Below are 14,765 nucleotides of genomic sequence, written 5' to 3' on the forward strand. Positions count from 1 at the left end.
GAACTGAATTGCACTCACCTCATAGTTCTCCTTTAATAGTAAATGCTTCTAAGCCTTTAACCCTTTGGTAGGACAGAGAGTGTTTAAATCTAGTTTACAATGAATAATGAAAGCACAATACATACAGGGTTAATTAGTGTAAGCATAACTTCCCACAGCTCCCTCCTCAACATTACATAGGGAGAAGCTAGGTTAGATTTTTAAGCAAGTATAAAGCACTTAAATTTAAGAAGCAAATCTTTTTTTTTATGTTATGCTCTGTGAATGGGAACATGGAACAAACACACTATAGAATAGATGTTATCTTATTTTGGTTGCAGAAGTGGAACTACACTTCAAGCTGATCATATTGACGGGGGTATTTATGAGGCAATTTAATGAGGAAATCATGTGTCTTCCTATTGCGGATTAAACTGCCTCTCATTTAACAAAGTGTTACTATGTGAGTTTCCAACCACTTTGTTTGCAATCCTGGACAGTCAACCGTGACAGTGTTCCAGACCTATGACAGGTTTATTATAGTGCTTCAAACTGCTTTCCACTGAAAACGCGGAGACACCTAAGGAGCGAACAGGAGTGTGTTTTATGTTGGGACAGTAGTATTTAAAAGCACACAAGGACATTTATGAAACAAACTGCACTCTTATGGTGGATTTTTCTGTATCACTTTTTTGCACTGCCTTCCAAAGCTCGTAAACAGCTTCAACATGTCTATCCTGAGTGTAAAGTCAGGTATATACTTATATATTTTCTTCGTTCAACCTAACGGCTGAACAAAGAAAATATCACTTATTCTTCCATCAACGCTTAGGAGCATTGATCGAGGAATCTCCTGCTGTTTCCTTTGTATTATAACAGCCACTGTCAGAATACCCAATCAGAACTAGCAGTAGATTGGTTGCAAGCTTTGTCCAGCTGAGAAATTTCTGAAATGCTTTTTTAATCAGCTGATGGAGGGATGTCGGTCAGAAGGGTGCTGACAGCGGCACCCATGCAGCGAATTTTGGCCGGTGTGTGTTGATGTGGGTATAGCCTATTTTAGTGTAGATTTTGTATTCAGATTTTTTTTTAATCTTCTTCTACTGAAAGCTCTGGCAGAGATAAGGGTTGTTTTGTTAAAGGGACTGTCCAGACTAAATATAAAATAAGACCTTTGCTTTAAACTATATAGTGTAGTATCACAAAGCCCCCTGTAGCTCCCTTGATGAACAGAAATAGACATCCGTAGCTGTAACAGTGGGCTTTAGGTCACCAGCCCAATCAAATGAACAGTGGGAAAAGATACATTTTGCTTTTCATGGAAATGGTTTAATGGAGGGTGTCACGGAATGGATCCGTAAGAAGCAGGGATATTCAGCCTTGAGCATGGGAATATCCACTTAGTAGACCTTTATCTGTTTGTGACTAGATTAATTGATGCTAAGGTCATATGTAGCAGCATCAGTATGCACTGGTTAACTTGACTATTACCCTATGACTAATTTGCCTTCCTAAAAAACTATTTTGAAAAATACCCTGCTTGTGACAACTTCATAAAAATGTGAAAAATGCAATTTGCACTCAAAGGTCCCTTTCACATGGGTGCCTGTCAGTTCCGATCAGCAGGGGATCTGTGTTAAACTTGACAATTTTTATTCATTGGGCCATGTTTGGCTGCCATAGTGATCATATGATCAGTAACCATGCTGTTTGGTTCCTGATCTCTGTATAGAACAGGGCAGCTGCCAGATACATCCCTGTCACAGAAGCAGACATTTCTTTAAAGCAACAACTGAACTGTCAGTTTAAATCAGCTAAATACATTATAAATGCTTTAAAACAAAAGGTGTGCAAAGTCTTATATTTCATTTTCTTTAGAGTAGAAAACCATGGCCTCCTGACACTGTGCAGCAGAGAAGGATCCTTTTCATTCGGTGTGAAAGCAGTGGTCTGATACACCCCCAACTGACTCAGAGTTGATGTGCTCCAATCAGCAGGGAGCCCAGACTTTGCTAATTCCATAGCTATAGGTCTGACCTCTACAGAGAGACCACTGCTTGCAAACTGAGGGTGAGCGTCCTTCTGTACAGAATGCTGGCAGGAGATAGGCTCTTCTTCTCATGATGTGGCTGCTTTCTAAAAAAAACACTATAAGACTTTGCACAGCTTTTATCTAGATGGACCTGGAAAATACTAAGCTGATTTAAAGTACACATCTACTTGGGCTTTAACGTATCTTTAGCATAGGGCATCATGCTGAGGAATGTTAATGAACAGATTGCAGGTAGGAAGGGGTTAATTATCAAAATGGAAAAGAAGGGGAATAGATAGAAACAAACATTAATGTGTGCAGTAACTTTAATTAAGGTCAAAACCTAACTGATATAGTACGTGTTTCTTAATTTAAAAAAACTTAGTCCGAGCTACAGAAATGGAATTTTAGACTACATAAATAGAGTTCACTTCACAGAAATAGAGCTCACGTCACAGATGTCCAACTGTTAGAAATTGCTGTGTTCCATATAAGGCCACATAATTTCATTTCCCTTAGTGATTTGGTGACATTTACATGGCTCTATCACTGCAATTGCCTTTGGTACATTTTTCAAGCACTTTGTTTACTCCACAACCTGCACTTATAAAAGAGAACAGAAGTGTGGTTATTGAAGAAAATGAATCTGTGTGACTATTTCTGCTTAAAGAAACATGTTTTTGCTCAAGGAGCTTGTGATAAGCTTTATTTCAAGTCAAATTAAACAATATTGGAAATGCATTGTTCATATGCATTTTCTTTATGTAATGCCATTGATTAAAGACATGGTCCCATAGAAGGTCTTGTACAATCAGTTTCTATTCAACAATTTCTTATTAAAAGAGAACTAAAGCTAAACCTTTTTTTTTTTGGGTGACAGGAGTATATTTACTACTATTGTACTGTGACCCGAACTCAGCATACAGCATGCTACTGCTCACTAAATGCTGACAGCACTGAGCCACGCTGCAGCTGGGAAGGATTCCTACAGTATTGTCAGGATTCACACCGCTGCCTTATTGACAACTAGTGCTGTCTGTCTAGAGCCAGAGCCAATTGTGCCCACCCCCTCCCCTGTCTGTCTGTCCAATAAGTGCTGAAGGAAAGGAGAGGAGAGGGGGGAATCCGTATGGAGAGCAAAGACTGACAGTGACTGCTCTGCGCAGGGAGAAGACTGTGAACATGCCGCCTCTATATACCAAGAACTGAGTGATCCCAGACGGCTGATCACTCAGATCTCGGTATATAGAGACAGTGTGTGACAGCTGCAGTTTCACACACAGGCTCTAAGTATTGGGAAGTGTATTTTTTACTGTCCCAATACTTCTCCTTTTGAAGGAAAACAAAGTAGAAAGAAGAAGACACTTCCATCACGTACATCTGATTTACAATATACAAAAACATGACACCATAGATACGTTTTTACATGCAACTGTAGGGGTACATATATGGAAAGCAGTCGGAGACATTACAATTGCTATCTACTTGCAAGGTTGACCTGGAAAATATATGAGAAGTGATGGGTTGTTAAGAGTGAGAGAAATGGTGAAGTGAAGAGAGAGCGTTGAGTAGAGAGGAATGAGGGTAAAGTGGTGATGGTTGGTGATCAGAGCCTGTTATACTGGACATATATTTAAGGTCAAGAAAGGGGCATTTAAAGTTCTCAGGGAGAAAGTTTTGAACCCATAGAGACCATATTCTTTCTAATTTGGCCATAGTGTCTTTCGGTTTGGCAGTTACTTTGTCATTTAGGAGAGCCTAGAAATAATCTGTTGGGAACTAAGAGTTGGGGATTGCCAAGCCTTAGCAATGTTTTTTGTTGTTGTTTACATTGAGGGTGGGTGACATGTTCTGTTTTGCTAAATGGGGTTTCCCAGTGGTCCTCCAGTAACAAATGTTGTAGATATCATCTGATTGTTGCTGAACCACCCAGTTTGCACTATGGAGCATGATCACCAAATGTAGTAGAAAGTACCAAGGCAATCACATCCGCCCAAAAATTTAGGCTGTATTTAGGCTTGTATTTGGATATGCAGTTTGGAACAAGGTACAAGCTTGTTTTCTCTCGTTCAGCCCGCCCATAATTTGTTAAACAGCATGGTTGGAGGAATCTCCACTGCCAGCTATTATAATGAGCAGCTGGTCACCCGTGGCTGCCTAAATACAGTGGCGCTGTTGAACAGTGACTGCATCTGACAGTTCAGCTGATACTTTTCCACCTGGCTCTGTTGACTTTTGTGAAGCCGGGTGGTGCATGTAGAGCCATCCATGGTTCGATATTCATCCAATGCAGCAGGAATTTGCCAAAATTCAAGCCCTCTATGGCCAGTATAAAAGCAGTACAGGTACAACTTTGACTCTGAGTCTCCTCATCAATCTCCTGTATTGTGTATTAATATTAATACAACAATATAACAGATCCATATTCCTACTACTTTCTAAAATACAGTTTCCCCTGCACCCCTTTTGGCAAACATTGAGCTGTAAGAGCTATAAATCTAAGTAAGCAACAAGTATTATTTATAAGAGTCAGGCGACTTTCAGCACCCACTTTCACTGTCATTACACACAGGATTTATACAGTTTTCTGGAGACAGGGCACAGTATGAAACCAGGCAAAATCAAATGAAGACTCATTACTAAATTTTCATCTACAGAACGGCGGATGATCAGCCAATGTAGACTTGCTAAAAAAGTAATTGATTTGCCTTGATGAAAGTGACTGCTGTTAAAGTATGGCTATTGTTGGCAAATGTAACATTTGCAATGTTAAGAATATGGCACTTGTTACAGAGACCTGGATTCATCATTCAAAGGAAACCTTTGCTGAGGCAACATGTGGCCTGCCATTGCTGAGCTCTCCTTCTAAAAATGCTACCTGTTTGGCTTATATGTTATATTTACTTACATGCACTAGCTTCATTACTTCCCAATTGCTGACGCAGAACAGTATGCAATGTAGGAGGTTTGACTTTGCAAACTTCTACCAGATTATTAATCTGTGGTATTTAAACCATAGACAGCCAGTAAACTAGCATTTTTAGAAGGAAAATCATCAATGGCAGCCTTCATGTCTTTACAGAAAATATGAGAATGTGCTAGTGTTGTGGAATATGTCTTGACTGGTCAAAACATGGACGAATGTGACCAGCAAATATGCATTACGAACCTGGTAATATATTTAGTCAGTCATTTGCCACTTTAGAATTTCCCAATTGTAACACATAATACATTAATAACACTGCAATAACCACCTGCTTCTCTTAAAGCCCTGGCAGCTGAAATGACATCAGATATTCGCAGATGTGTCACTAACAGGCATACTGGCGCTGCCAAATTGCACAGAATCCAGTCTTCCCTTACACATTGGCAGGATGGCACAGAAGCTTAATCTGTCAGGGTTCTGGGAGCCATAGAGCTTATTGATAGTTTTATATAAAGACTCGACTGTAAGTTTTTTATTTAGAGCAGAGATCCTCTTTTCTGTTTAGCTATTTATACTCAATTAGTGGAAGGACCACTTGGCTCTGACCTGCAGACCCAATTACATTTGGTAGATACTTAGCACTGTTAACAGGCTGAAATTATTAGCGGATGCTTAGCAATGGAGGTTGACTAAGGATTCAGAAAGTTTGGCTAACATAACTGTATTTTAGAGGCTGAGAATAACATCTTGTTTTCCAGTGAGTGTTTCTCCAAGTGTCCTGACAGCAGCTGTTAGAATAGGGAACTTGCACTCACTATATTACTAATGTCAAGACATGCCCTTTCCTTCCTCTGACCTACAATATTGTATTGTGACATAGAAATGATTCTGCAGCAGTGAGAAAGGAAGTTGCACCTTGCCTGTGTATTGTTACATAATAGCCCAGCATCATTTTCATAAGGTGAATAGTTACATGTAATATCACACCTCCCTGCACCATATGCCAGATACTAGCTAAGAGCAGGATAGTATGACACTTTGTTTGCAATGACCAAGGGCAGGACTGTTTTTTAACTGTTTTTTAACTGTTTTTTAACTGTTTTACATTGGAAGATGCAATGTATTTGTCATTTCGACCCGATTATGGCCAAAGCAGGGTGGCTCAAGCAGGTTGAGCACACTTTAAACTGATATTTCAATGCTTAGTAAATACTGAAGAGTTAAACCACTTGACCTTTTTTATATCTCTTGAGGACTATATCCAAAAAGTGGGGGAACTATTAGGTGGATCTGATCAGATACTATATCAAAATAACCTCTTACTAACCTAACGTAAAACTTTCAATTTCCATATTAAAATGTCTGGCAGGTCTACATTGTTTAATGAATTAATTAGCACTAGTTAGACAAAGTTAAACATCTGTGGACCCTATAATAACAAAAAAACTCACTCACATACTCACATACTACATAATAAAATGTTATCATGTATGTGAGTTTTTCCCCCCCTATTTTGCATATCATATCTGTTTGATTGTTTTATCTTTTTTCAATTTTTTTTTGCTTTTCTGTGTGTTTGTGGTTTTGGGATTTGTAACCTAATTAAAGGTATTTTGGGTATTTATGCTGTTTATTCTATTTTTGATGTCAGACTCCAATAGGGTCCACGGATGTTTAACTAGTAGGAACTTATTTATGCATTTGCTATTTTGAGGACAATGTTGATGAGCTCTCTACAATTGGGTTCCTAAGTTTGCACACTTATTATTAGATAATCTAAATCCTGCTTATTTAGACCACCAGGCTCCAACTGTAACTAAATATAACATTCTGACTGTTTTATAATGAGAAGTTGGTTACCCTTATAGTGAATATGGGAGAAATCGGTTACCCTTATAGTGAATATGAGAGAACTTGCTTACCCTTATCGTGTATATGGGAGAACTTGGTTACCCTTATAGCGTATATGGGAGACATTGGTTACCCCTATAGAGAATATGGGGGACATTGGTTACCCTTATAGTGAATATGGGAGAACTTGGTTACCCTTATAGTGAATATGGGAGAACTTGGTTACTCTTATAGTGAATATGGGAGAACTTGGTTACCCTTTTAGTATATATGGGAGAACTTGGTTACCTTTTTAGTGTATATGGGAGACATTGGTTACCCTAATAGTGATGTTTTGAAATGCTAAATTGCAGTTTCACTGACAAATCATCACTGTGCCCCAATCTAGCCTTCTGTTGCTGCCTTAATAAAATGTTATCTGCTTAGGTCCAGAATATGCTTTAAACATATCACTTCCAAAATGCAGTACCTTCCTCATAGAATAAACTGAATAGAGTATATCTTGCCACCACGACCCTTACATAACCTTTACTTTACATTTACAATAAAGTTATCAGAACATTTTATTAGGAACCTATTGCAATAAAAGAGGGGTAGGCAACCTCGGCACTCCAGATGTTGTGGAACTACCAGTCCCATTAGGCATTGGAAGACCCTGACAGACACATGCTTGACATGATGAGATTTGCAGTTCCACAACAGGTGGAATACCAAGGTTGTCTACACATGCAATAGAATATAACCAATGTCTGAATGTGTACATTGGTAGACATGTATCAGTTCTGTCGCACAGCAGTAAGTAATGCTAAGCAGAAGAATCGAGACAGATTATGAGAGTCACTCACCGAGTGAGATGAGATGAGAGTGGTAAAAATTCATTTTGTAAATTATACCCAATCACATGCAAGAAAAATAAGAAAAACAGTATTTTTGCTTGCACATAATTGGATGATGGATTTCAACAGAGATTCATCTCATTCAGTTAATGGAAAATTCCATTGCAAAGGGAACAGTCTATTTGCCTTTAGTAAATCAACCCCACAACCTTCAAAAGTCTGTCTGTGTGTATTCTGTCTAATCATTCTGTTCTTGATTGGCTGGCATTTTAATTTTTTTTGGTTGACCTCAGCTAATAGAAAAAAATAATAATTCCAACGAATGGGGAGAGGTGGAATAACAAACGGAAAGGAGGTTCAGTCAATTTTTACACACAGCTTTACAGCTGCTATCTGGGCATTGCTAGGAATCTGTGAAAGAAGAAAGGAATTAATAAAGAGCTTACAACGTATTTTATGCACTTCCACTGATAGGTGGGCTAGCAAGGGGAATGACGTAAATCATTTTAATGTTTCCTATTAAAACAAAGGATACTTCGGGAAACTGTATGGGCGTATTGAGACAATGTACTGTAGGTAATATTTACTAGTATTTATCAGAGGCGATAATTACACTGTCTGTATTTACAGTGCCATGAATGTCAGTAAGTCGGAGGTATACCCTAATTGAGGAACACTATAGTAAAACATTGGTTCTCTCTCATTTCAAAATGCAACCCCTGGTTTTAGCAGAGGCTCATGGAAATATGTAGCTAAGCATAATGCGTGTAACAAAATCGAATGACTTTTTTCCTATATCATTACAGTTTTTAAATCTTTGGACATGTCGCGTTCAGTGTCTGTCACTGCAGCTGGCCAGTGCCGCCTCTCTCCGCTCATACAGGTCATCTTAGACTGCAGTCATCTGTATGACTACACTGTGAAATTACTTTTCAAACTGCACTCATGTAAGTATTTTGAAGAGAAGGAACACTATTAAAGATTTATTGGAGTCTATAATGAGAATAATATCTGTTCTGACGTTGATGGTCCGCTTCTGAAAATGCCCCAGCTGCCTTATTGATCCTTTGGCTTCACTGTGTCACTTGCAACTGGTGAAGTCAAATCTCCTGACCTGCATTCATGTTCTGGGTCAGTAAAGATGTATTGAAGGTAGGAAATTAGCATTTATTGAAAGGTATTGGGAATAGCTGCACTCTTTCCTTTTAAAACAGATCTACACTACCAACACAAAAAAGTCAGATAGGTTCTAGGAAGTAAATCAGGTTCGCCACCTTTCCTAATTAATGCACAATAATCCTAGGTTTTTATATGTGGAGAACTGGATAAACGTGCATTTATAGCCATTTCCCCCGATTTAAAACCCCTGTCATTTTATTTTGTGCTGTCTGTGTCCCATTGGCGAGATTTCCCTTCACTTCCTGTCCTATAAATGCAACAGAAAGTGAGAGGAAATCTCTACAAAGAAAGAAAGCTTCCCCTTTTAGACAGTTGTCAGCAGAACAAGTGTCACCATTAGAACATGGCTTTCAACAAGATTGGTGCAGTGTTAAAGCTTACTGAAGTCTGCTAGCAGATTGTTTAACATGACAGTCAGCACTCCTATTAAAATCTGTATTTAAAGTGACACTCAACTCAGGAGTTACATTTAAAAAATACATTCATGTACCTTAACTATTAACAAAAATGTATCTTATTTGTGTATCACTCGGCTGTACATCCTCAAATCATCTCTGAATTGGTGCTGAAACTGTCCATCCTTCTAGGGGGTTGCTACTTTTGTTCCCCATGGTCGCTGTGTGTGATGTCAGTGGCATCACAAGGGGGGTGCGGCGTGCGGTGTCACCATTGAAGGGGTGACCCCAAATGACTGACAGAAGGGGACCCGGCGGCATACCTTATCCCGCCGGGTGAAGTCCCCTCCTCTCCCTGCCAGCGTCCATCACCGTGATGGCCGCCAGCAGGTAACAGCGGTACCGCGCGTGACATCATGCGCGTACGCGATGACATCACTGCGGTGTGTCACCCAGTAACCGCATCGGGTGTCGTTGCGCCTCGGGACGCCTCTGTGTGATGTTGATTAGCCTCCGTTCCAAACTTGCTCCCGTGATAGACTACAAACTAGTAAACTAAATGTGAGACTGTGGTCCATCACAGGAGTGAGCTTGGAGCGGCGGCTATTTTACAACACACACAGGGACCATGGGGAACATAAGTATCCACCCTCCAGAAGGAAGGACAGTGTCAGCACCAATTTAAAAATGATTTGAGGATCTACAGCTGAATGATACACAAAAAAGATACATTTTATAATAGTAATAGTAAAGATAAATGTTTGTTAATAGTTAAGATACTTGAATGCATTTCTATGATTTAACTCCTGAGTTTAGTGTCACTTTAACAATCCCAAGCTGGAGGTGTAATATACTTTAAAGGCTTCAACAAAGCTTGCTGAAAACCCATCAAATCACTGTATACACTGCTCTTATTCAAGCTGAAACATGTGTTAGCTAGCAAAATAATGAGTTTGGGCTCTAGATAAACTAAAAGTATACTTTTAAAAGTTGAGAAAAACATCCATATTTCATTTGACAAATTTAAAGTATATCTAAAGCCTACCAGTTCTATTTTTATGGGAATTTTCCTCCACTTCCTGTCCTGTAGAGTCAACAGGAAGTGAGAAAATATTTTTATAATAAGATGGTAATTCCCTCTTGACTGTTGTCATGAGAGCAAGTGCCCCCATTGGAAAATATGCCCTCTATTGCTGTACTGGTGCAACTAAAAATTTTGGATTCATGTGTATTCCCGTGACATTCGTGATCAGAACAGCTAGAGGGTTAATCTTAGTAATGGGGGACAAAGACAGCAATTAAAAAAGCAGACAGGGATTCTTTTGCAGGGGAGTAGGGGAGACTTTTATTAGTAGGTTGTGTGTGTGCAACAGTTGGGAATTAATTATTTTATTGCAAACTGTTTTTCCAACATTAATTTAAAGAGCTGTAATAGAGAAAATTAGTTGTAATATGTGGACCATAAAATGCAAAAACTAATGAATAGAAATGACAAGCTTTTAGAAATAGACTGAAATATGAAATGGAAACTAGTTCCCTGTCCCTAATTTGCTGCCTACAAATTCCAACATTGCAGCACCACCTAGTGTCTATATATTGAACCCATCAGCTCTTGCACCTGCATACCCCTTATGAACCAGAGCAGTTTTACATTTCAGCTATGACGTATTTATTATTTCTCATACCGAAGAAACATATAACATTTATTAGACAAACAAAGCTTTCTTTTGGCTATGTTATGTTGCATATTCTTTTTATTTTTTATGTATTCTAAATACAAAAACTTTCTTTTAGTGTGTTAGATTTAACACAACTAGTCTAAGTATAGATGAAAGGTGATTTTTTTTTTTTTTTGCTCTGCTTATAATGACACTAAAATCACATTTCTGATACAAACCATAGCAGGTTATTTACAAATGGAAAAAGGCTTTTTTTTAAAAAAAATGTGTATAGTTTGTAAAGCTGCAATAATGAACAAACAAAATGAACAGAGTTGAAAACAATTTAACATTAAATATTAATGTTAAAAAATATATAAAAAATCTGTAAAGCAGAAGAAGTTAATTAGGGCTGATTAAGGATATTAGTCGCTAAAAAGGGTTTAATAGAACCAATATTTATTTAAAAAAAAAAAAAAAGCTTTTTCTTTCTTTTTTCATGTGTTATGTTGCTAGAACTGACACAATATGCAGTTTAAAGGATACTTCTTTGTTCTGCACATCGAAGAACTAACCAAAATAGATTGTGACCCTTATATTGTTGCAGTGTATTTTTGAATACAGCCTGCAGGCAATATTTGCAGACTTCATTCATATAGGAACTGCTATCAGCACTTCTAAGCTACAGACCTGGACCTGGCTGTCGAGCTTACAGCAGTTCCACCGATTTCACTGAGCAGAACATGTGGTAAGCCCAAGGTACTTAGATGAAGTTTCTTCTTCATCAAGCGATGGAACATGTGAAGACAGATTCAATTATTTTTTTCACAGATATGCCCATATTATTAAGAATAATTTGATGATCAGGCAGAAAGAGCCTAGTGTTGCATAGTGTCATAATCTATGCATCCTAATTTTATGCATCTTTATAAGGAATTGCATAGGTTTCTGATGTGAATGATCAGTCACAACATTCTTACATGCAACTGGTGTACTCATTAAACTTCACCCTTATATTAGGAAATGCAGCAGCAAGACCTCCCATTAGAAGTTCTGGTTTGTATCTTGCTGTGGAGATTCAACTTTCCTATGCTCTCTGCAGATTGGAACCAGCAGAGTGAGACACACTTATGTATAATGGTGGTGGAATTTAGGAAGACCTAGAAACAACCCATAAATCCACACACTGATCCCCACAATGCAGTCTCTAAAAGTTTGTGAATGACTCTAGTCTTTTACCACCCACTCAGAATCTCAATATCTTCACTGGATGGACTGTCCCTTTAAATAAAAGCTCCATATAACAGAATATACAGTACTGTACATCAAAGAAATGGTCTTCATTGACCTCCTCCTCACTTTGTAACTCAGCCAAGTTTGTATGATATCAGCAGCTGTATTGATTTCGAGGAAGGCTGACAGGAAAACCTCAATGATAAAATTTGTCAATTCAGTTTCTGTAGCAGGTGAGATTTTTCCTGTAAGTGTCAGTCATATCTCACCATGATCAATAGCTTGTCTCATGAGTTAATCTATTGAAAGGGGACATCAGGGCAAAGCAACCAGGAGCATGGAAGGGTTTTCTTTTATTCTGTTGCTTTACAAAAAACATCTTTAGCCCATTTTTGTATAGGGCCTTGCTGTATTTATCATTGTGCCTCACACTATTACTGTTAAAACCAACTGTGGTTATCCTTTCACTTCATTTATTGGATAAGGCTATAATTTGGCCATTACAATCATCACTTCTCTAGTTCACAGATGTTAAATGGTTTAGAGACATAGCTAGGCCACACACAAAGATGCTTCCAATCTCTAGATTGTACTGTAGAAGGCATTAGTTCACAGGAATGGGGCAAGCACTGAATCCCTGGTGGTTTGTTGAAAGGCTTCTTTCTACTTTTTGAAGGGTAAAATTAAGTTGTGGTTGGCCTTTGACTGCATTAATTACACATACAATCCCCCAGGACCCTGTCTCAGAGATCCCTTCTTGAGATCATAGAAGCCCCTTTTACCCCTCAACATGTTTTCTACGCCCGGCTGGTTTTTCCATAGGAATACATATGGAATCCACCATGGACTGCTTGTCACTACTGCTCATTAGTAAAAGTGAGACCTCAGGGGCCGGGCCCCCCGCCCCCCCACCCAAGTCATGTAAGGGACCCAGGCGGGCCCCCCAGGCTGCCTGGGCCCCTTACATGAGTATCGGCCGTACCCCCCTGATGGCTGCCCTGCTCAGGGGCATATCTCCTTAATGGGTTTCTGGTAAATTCTGAGCAAGCATAGAAGGATTTGAGTAATCAGTTTGGGTAACAAGTCTTCTTTAATGGCTGTACTCCCTGCTGCATATGCTCCTATATGACAGTTATGAGTGCCAAAGTGGCCAATAACCAAGAACCAGTCATGGGGGAGGAGGGGGAGTGAATCACATGAACTCCATGCACAACACTATTTCATATTGATCCTTACTCCTCCAAACATCTAAATCTCCCTGGCGCCCCGGGAGTCTCCCGCTCCCGGCCGCCAAGAAGAGAAACCCCGCTGTGTCTTTTTTTTCCTTTATTCTGACACGAGCATGTCAGAATAGAGAAAAAAAACCAATACACCTTTCTTTCCAATACACCCACTGGTATCTCATGGCCAAGTTAAATGGCTCCCTTGGACCTCTTGATGTATTATGAGACCTGACTTCTCATCAGCAGGTACCGCGGAACACATATAGTGCACCTTCAGCAGTGATTGACCACCCCTGAAGTATACATTCGTAATAGTTACATACATCTGACCTTTGACATTCCAGACTATGTAATTTATCTTTCATAAAAAAATGTTTTCTGTCCCTTTAGAATCTCATCGAATCCGGCAATCCATACCCCCATAGGGTATACCTATGATCACACCCCCTTTTTATTTTCTTTCTCCTTCTTTCATACCTCCCCTGGCACCTATCTTTTCTTATTTTTCGCATATATCCTTCTTCCTCTTTCGAATTTTGGTTCATATTTCCTTCGGGAATTATCAATGCATTACATGACGTGTTTTTTTTTTTTTTCCAGTGAATGATTACAGGAGATAATGTCATTCTTGGTTATGTATTGTCAATGGTCAATGTAATACCTACAGATGACATCTCCTTGTTGCTATATACCATGTGTGCAGATGTTATTTCTTATATGTACATTGTGCCATTATTGGTTATGGAAAATTTAATAAAGATTTATATGCATAAATGCACAAAACACAAGTTCGCTTTAAACATTTTTCCTGTGAAGCTCTGTGGTATAAGAAAACTTTTTTGTGTATTTTAGGCCTCCCCACAGACACATTACAGGGACATCGAGATCGCTTTATGGAACAATTTCAGAAGTAAGTGTATTCCTACAAAACAAGAAAACTGCAGATGTAACATATTCAACAGTTATTATTGTTTTGTGTATACAAATACAATTGGATGGGCTAAAATGGTGTTAGTGTTAATAATATATGTTGATTTTCTCTATGCAGGCTGAAAGATTTGTTCTACCGTTCAAGTAACCTACAGTATTTCAAACGTCTGTTACAGATTCCTCAGCTTCCAGAGGTAAGCTTTCTGTTTATGTGAAAGATCTGTTCTTTCCTATAAACTTTAAATACCACCAGACAAGAAGCAGCAATAAGCAGTAATCCTTGGCAACCAATCTGATTACAATACAAGTATATGGAAGTCAAAGAAGCATGGTTTCTGATTGGTTATTGTGAGTTATTCTCGTGTGCACATTTTTCTTTCCCTATTTTATGAAGTCGTGTCATGTTAACCAGTGTTGAGCTAAAAATAAATTATGCCTGTTTATTGTGAACAGGAGATAGCTGAAATCATAAAGCAAATTAAGAATATTTGGGTATTTAATGAATATTGAGTAAAAGAATAGA

At 38.6% G+C, this 14,765-nt stretch overlaps 1 protein-coding gene across 1 annotated transcript in view; it reads left to right on the forward strand.

The window, feature by feature from the left end:
- The window catches only part of HIP1 (huntingtin interacting protein 1), a 95,806-nt gene that overhangs the window by 53,185 nt on the left and 27,856 nt on the right, over positions 1-14,765 (forward strand). Inside the window, exons 8-10 of the mRNA XM_018555031.1 lie at positions 8,431-8,571; positions 14,165-14,222; positions 14,361-14,436. Coding sequence (XP_018410533.1) covers positions 8,431-8,571; positions 14,165-14,222; positions 14,361-14,436 — 275 coding nt within the window. The remainder of the gene's footprint in view (positions 1-8,430; positions 8,572-14,164; positions 14,223-14,360; positions 14,437-14,765) is intronic.

This window comes from Nanorana parkeri, unplaced genomic scaffold (genome assembly GCF_000935625.1).
Source record: "Nanorana parkeri isolate BGI_ZX_2015 unplaced genomic scaffold, ASM93562v1 scaffold181, whole genome shotgun sequence".
Classification (NCBI taxonomy): domain Eukaryota; kingdom Metazoa; phylum Chordata; class Amphibia; order Anura; family Dicroglossidae; genus Nanorana; species Nanorana parkeri.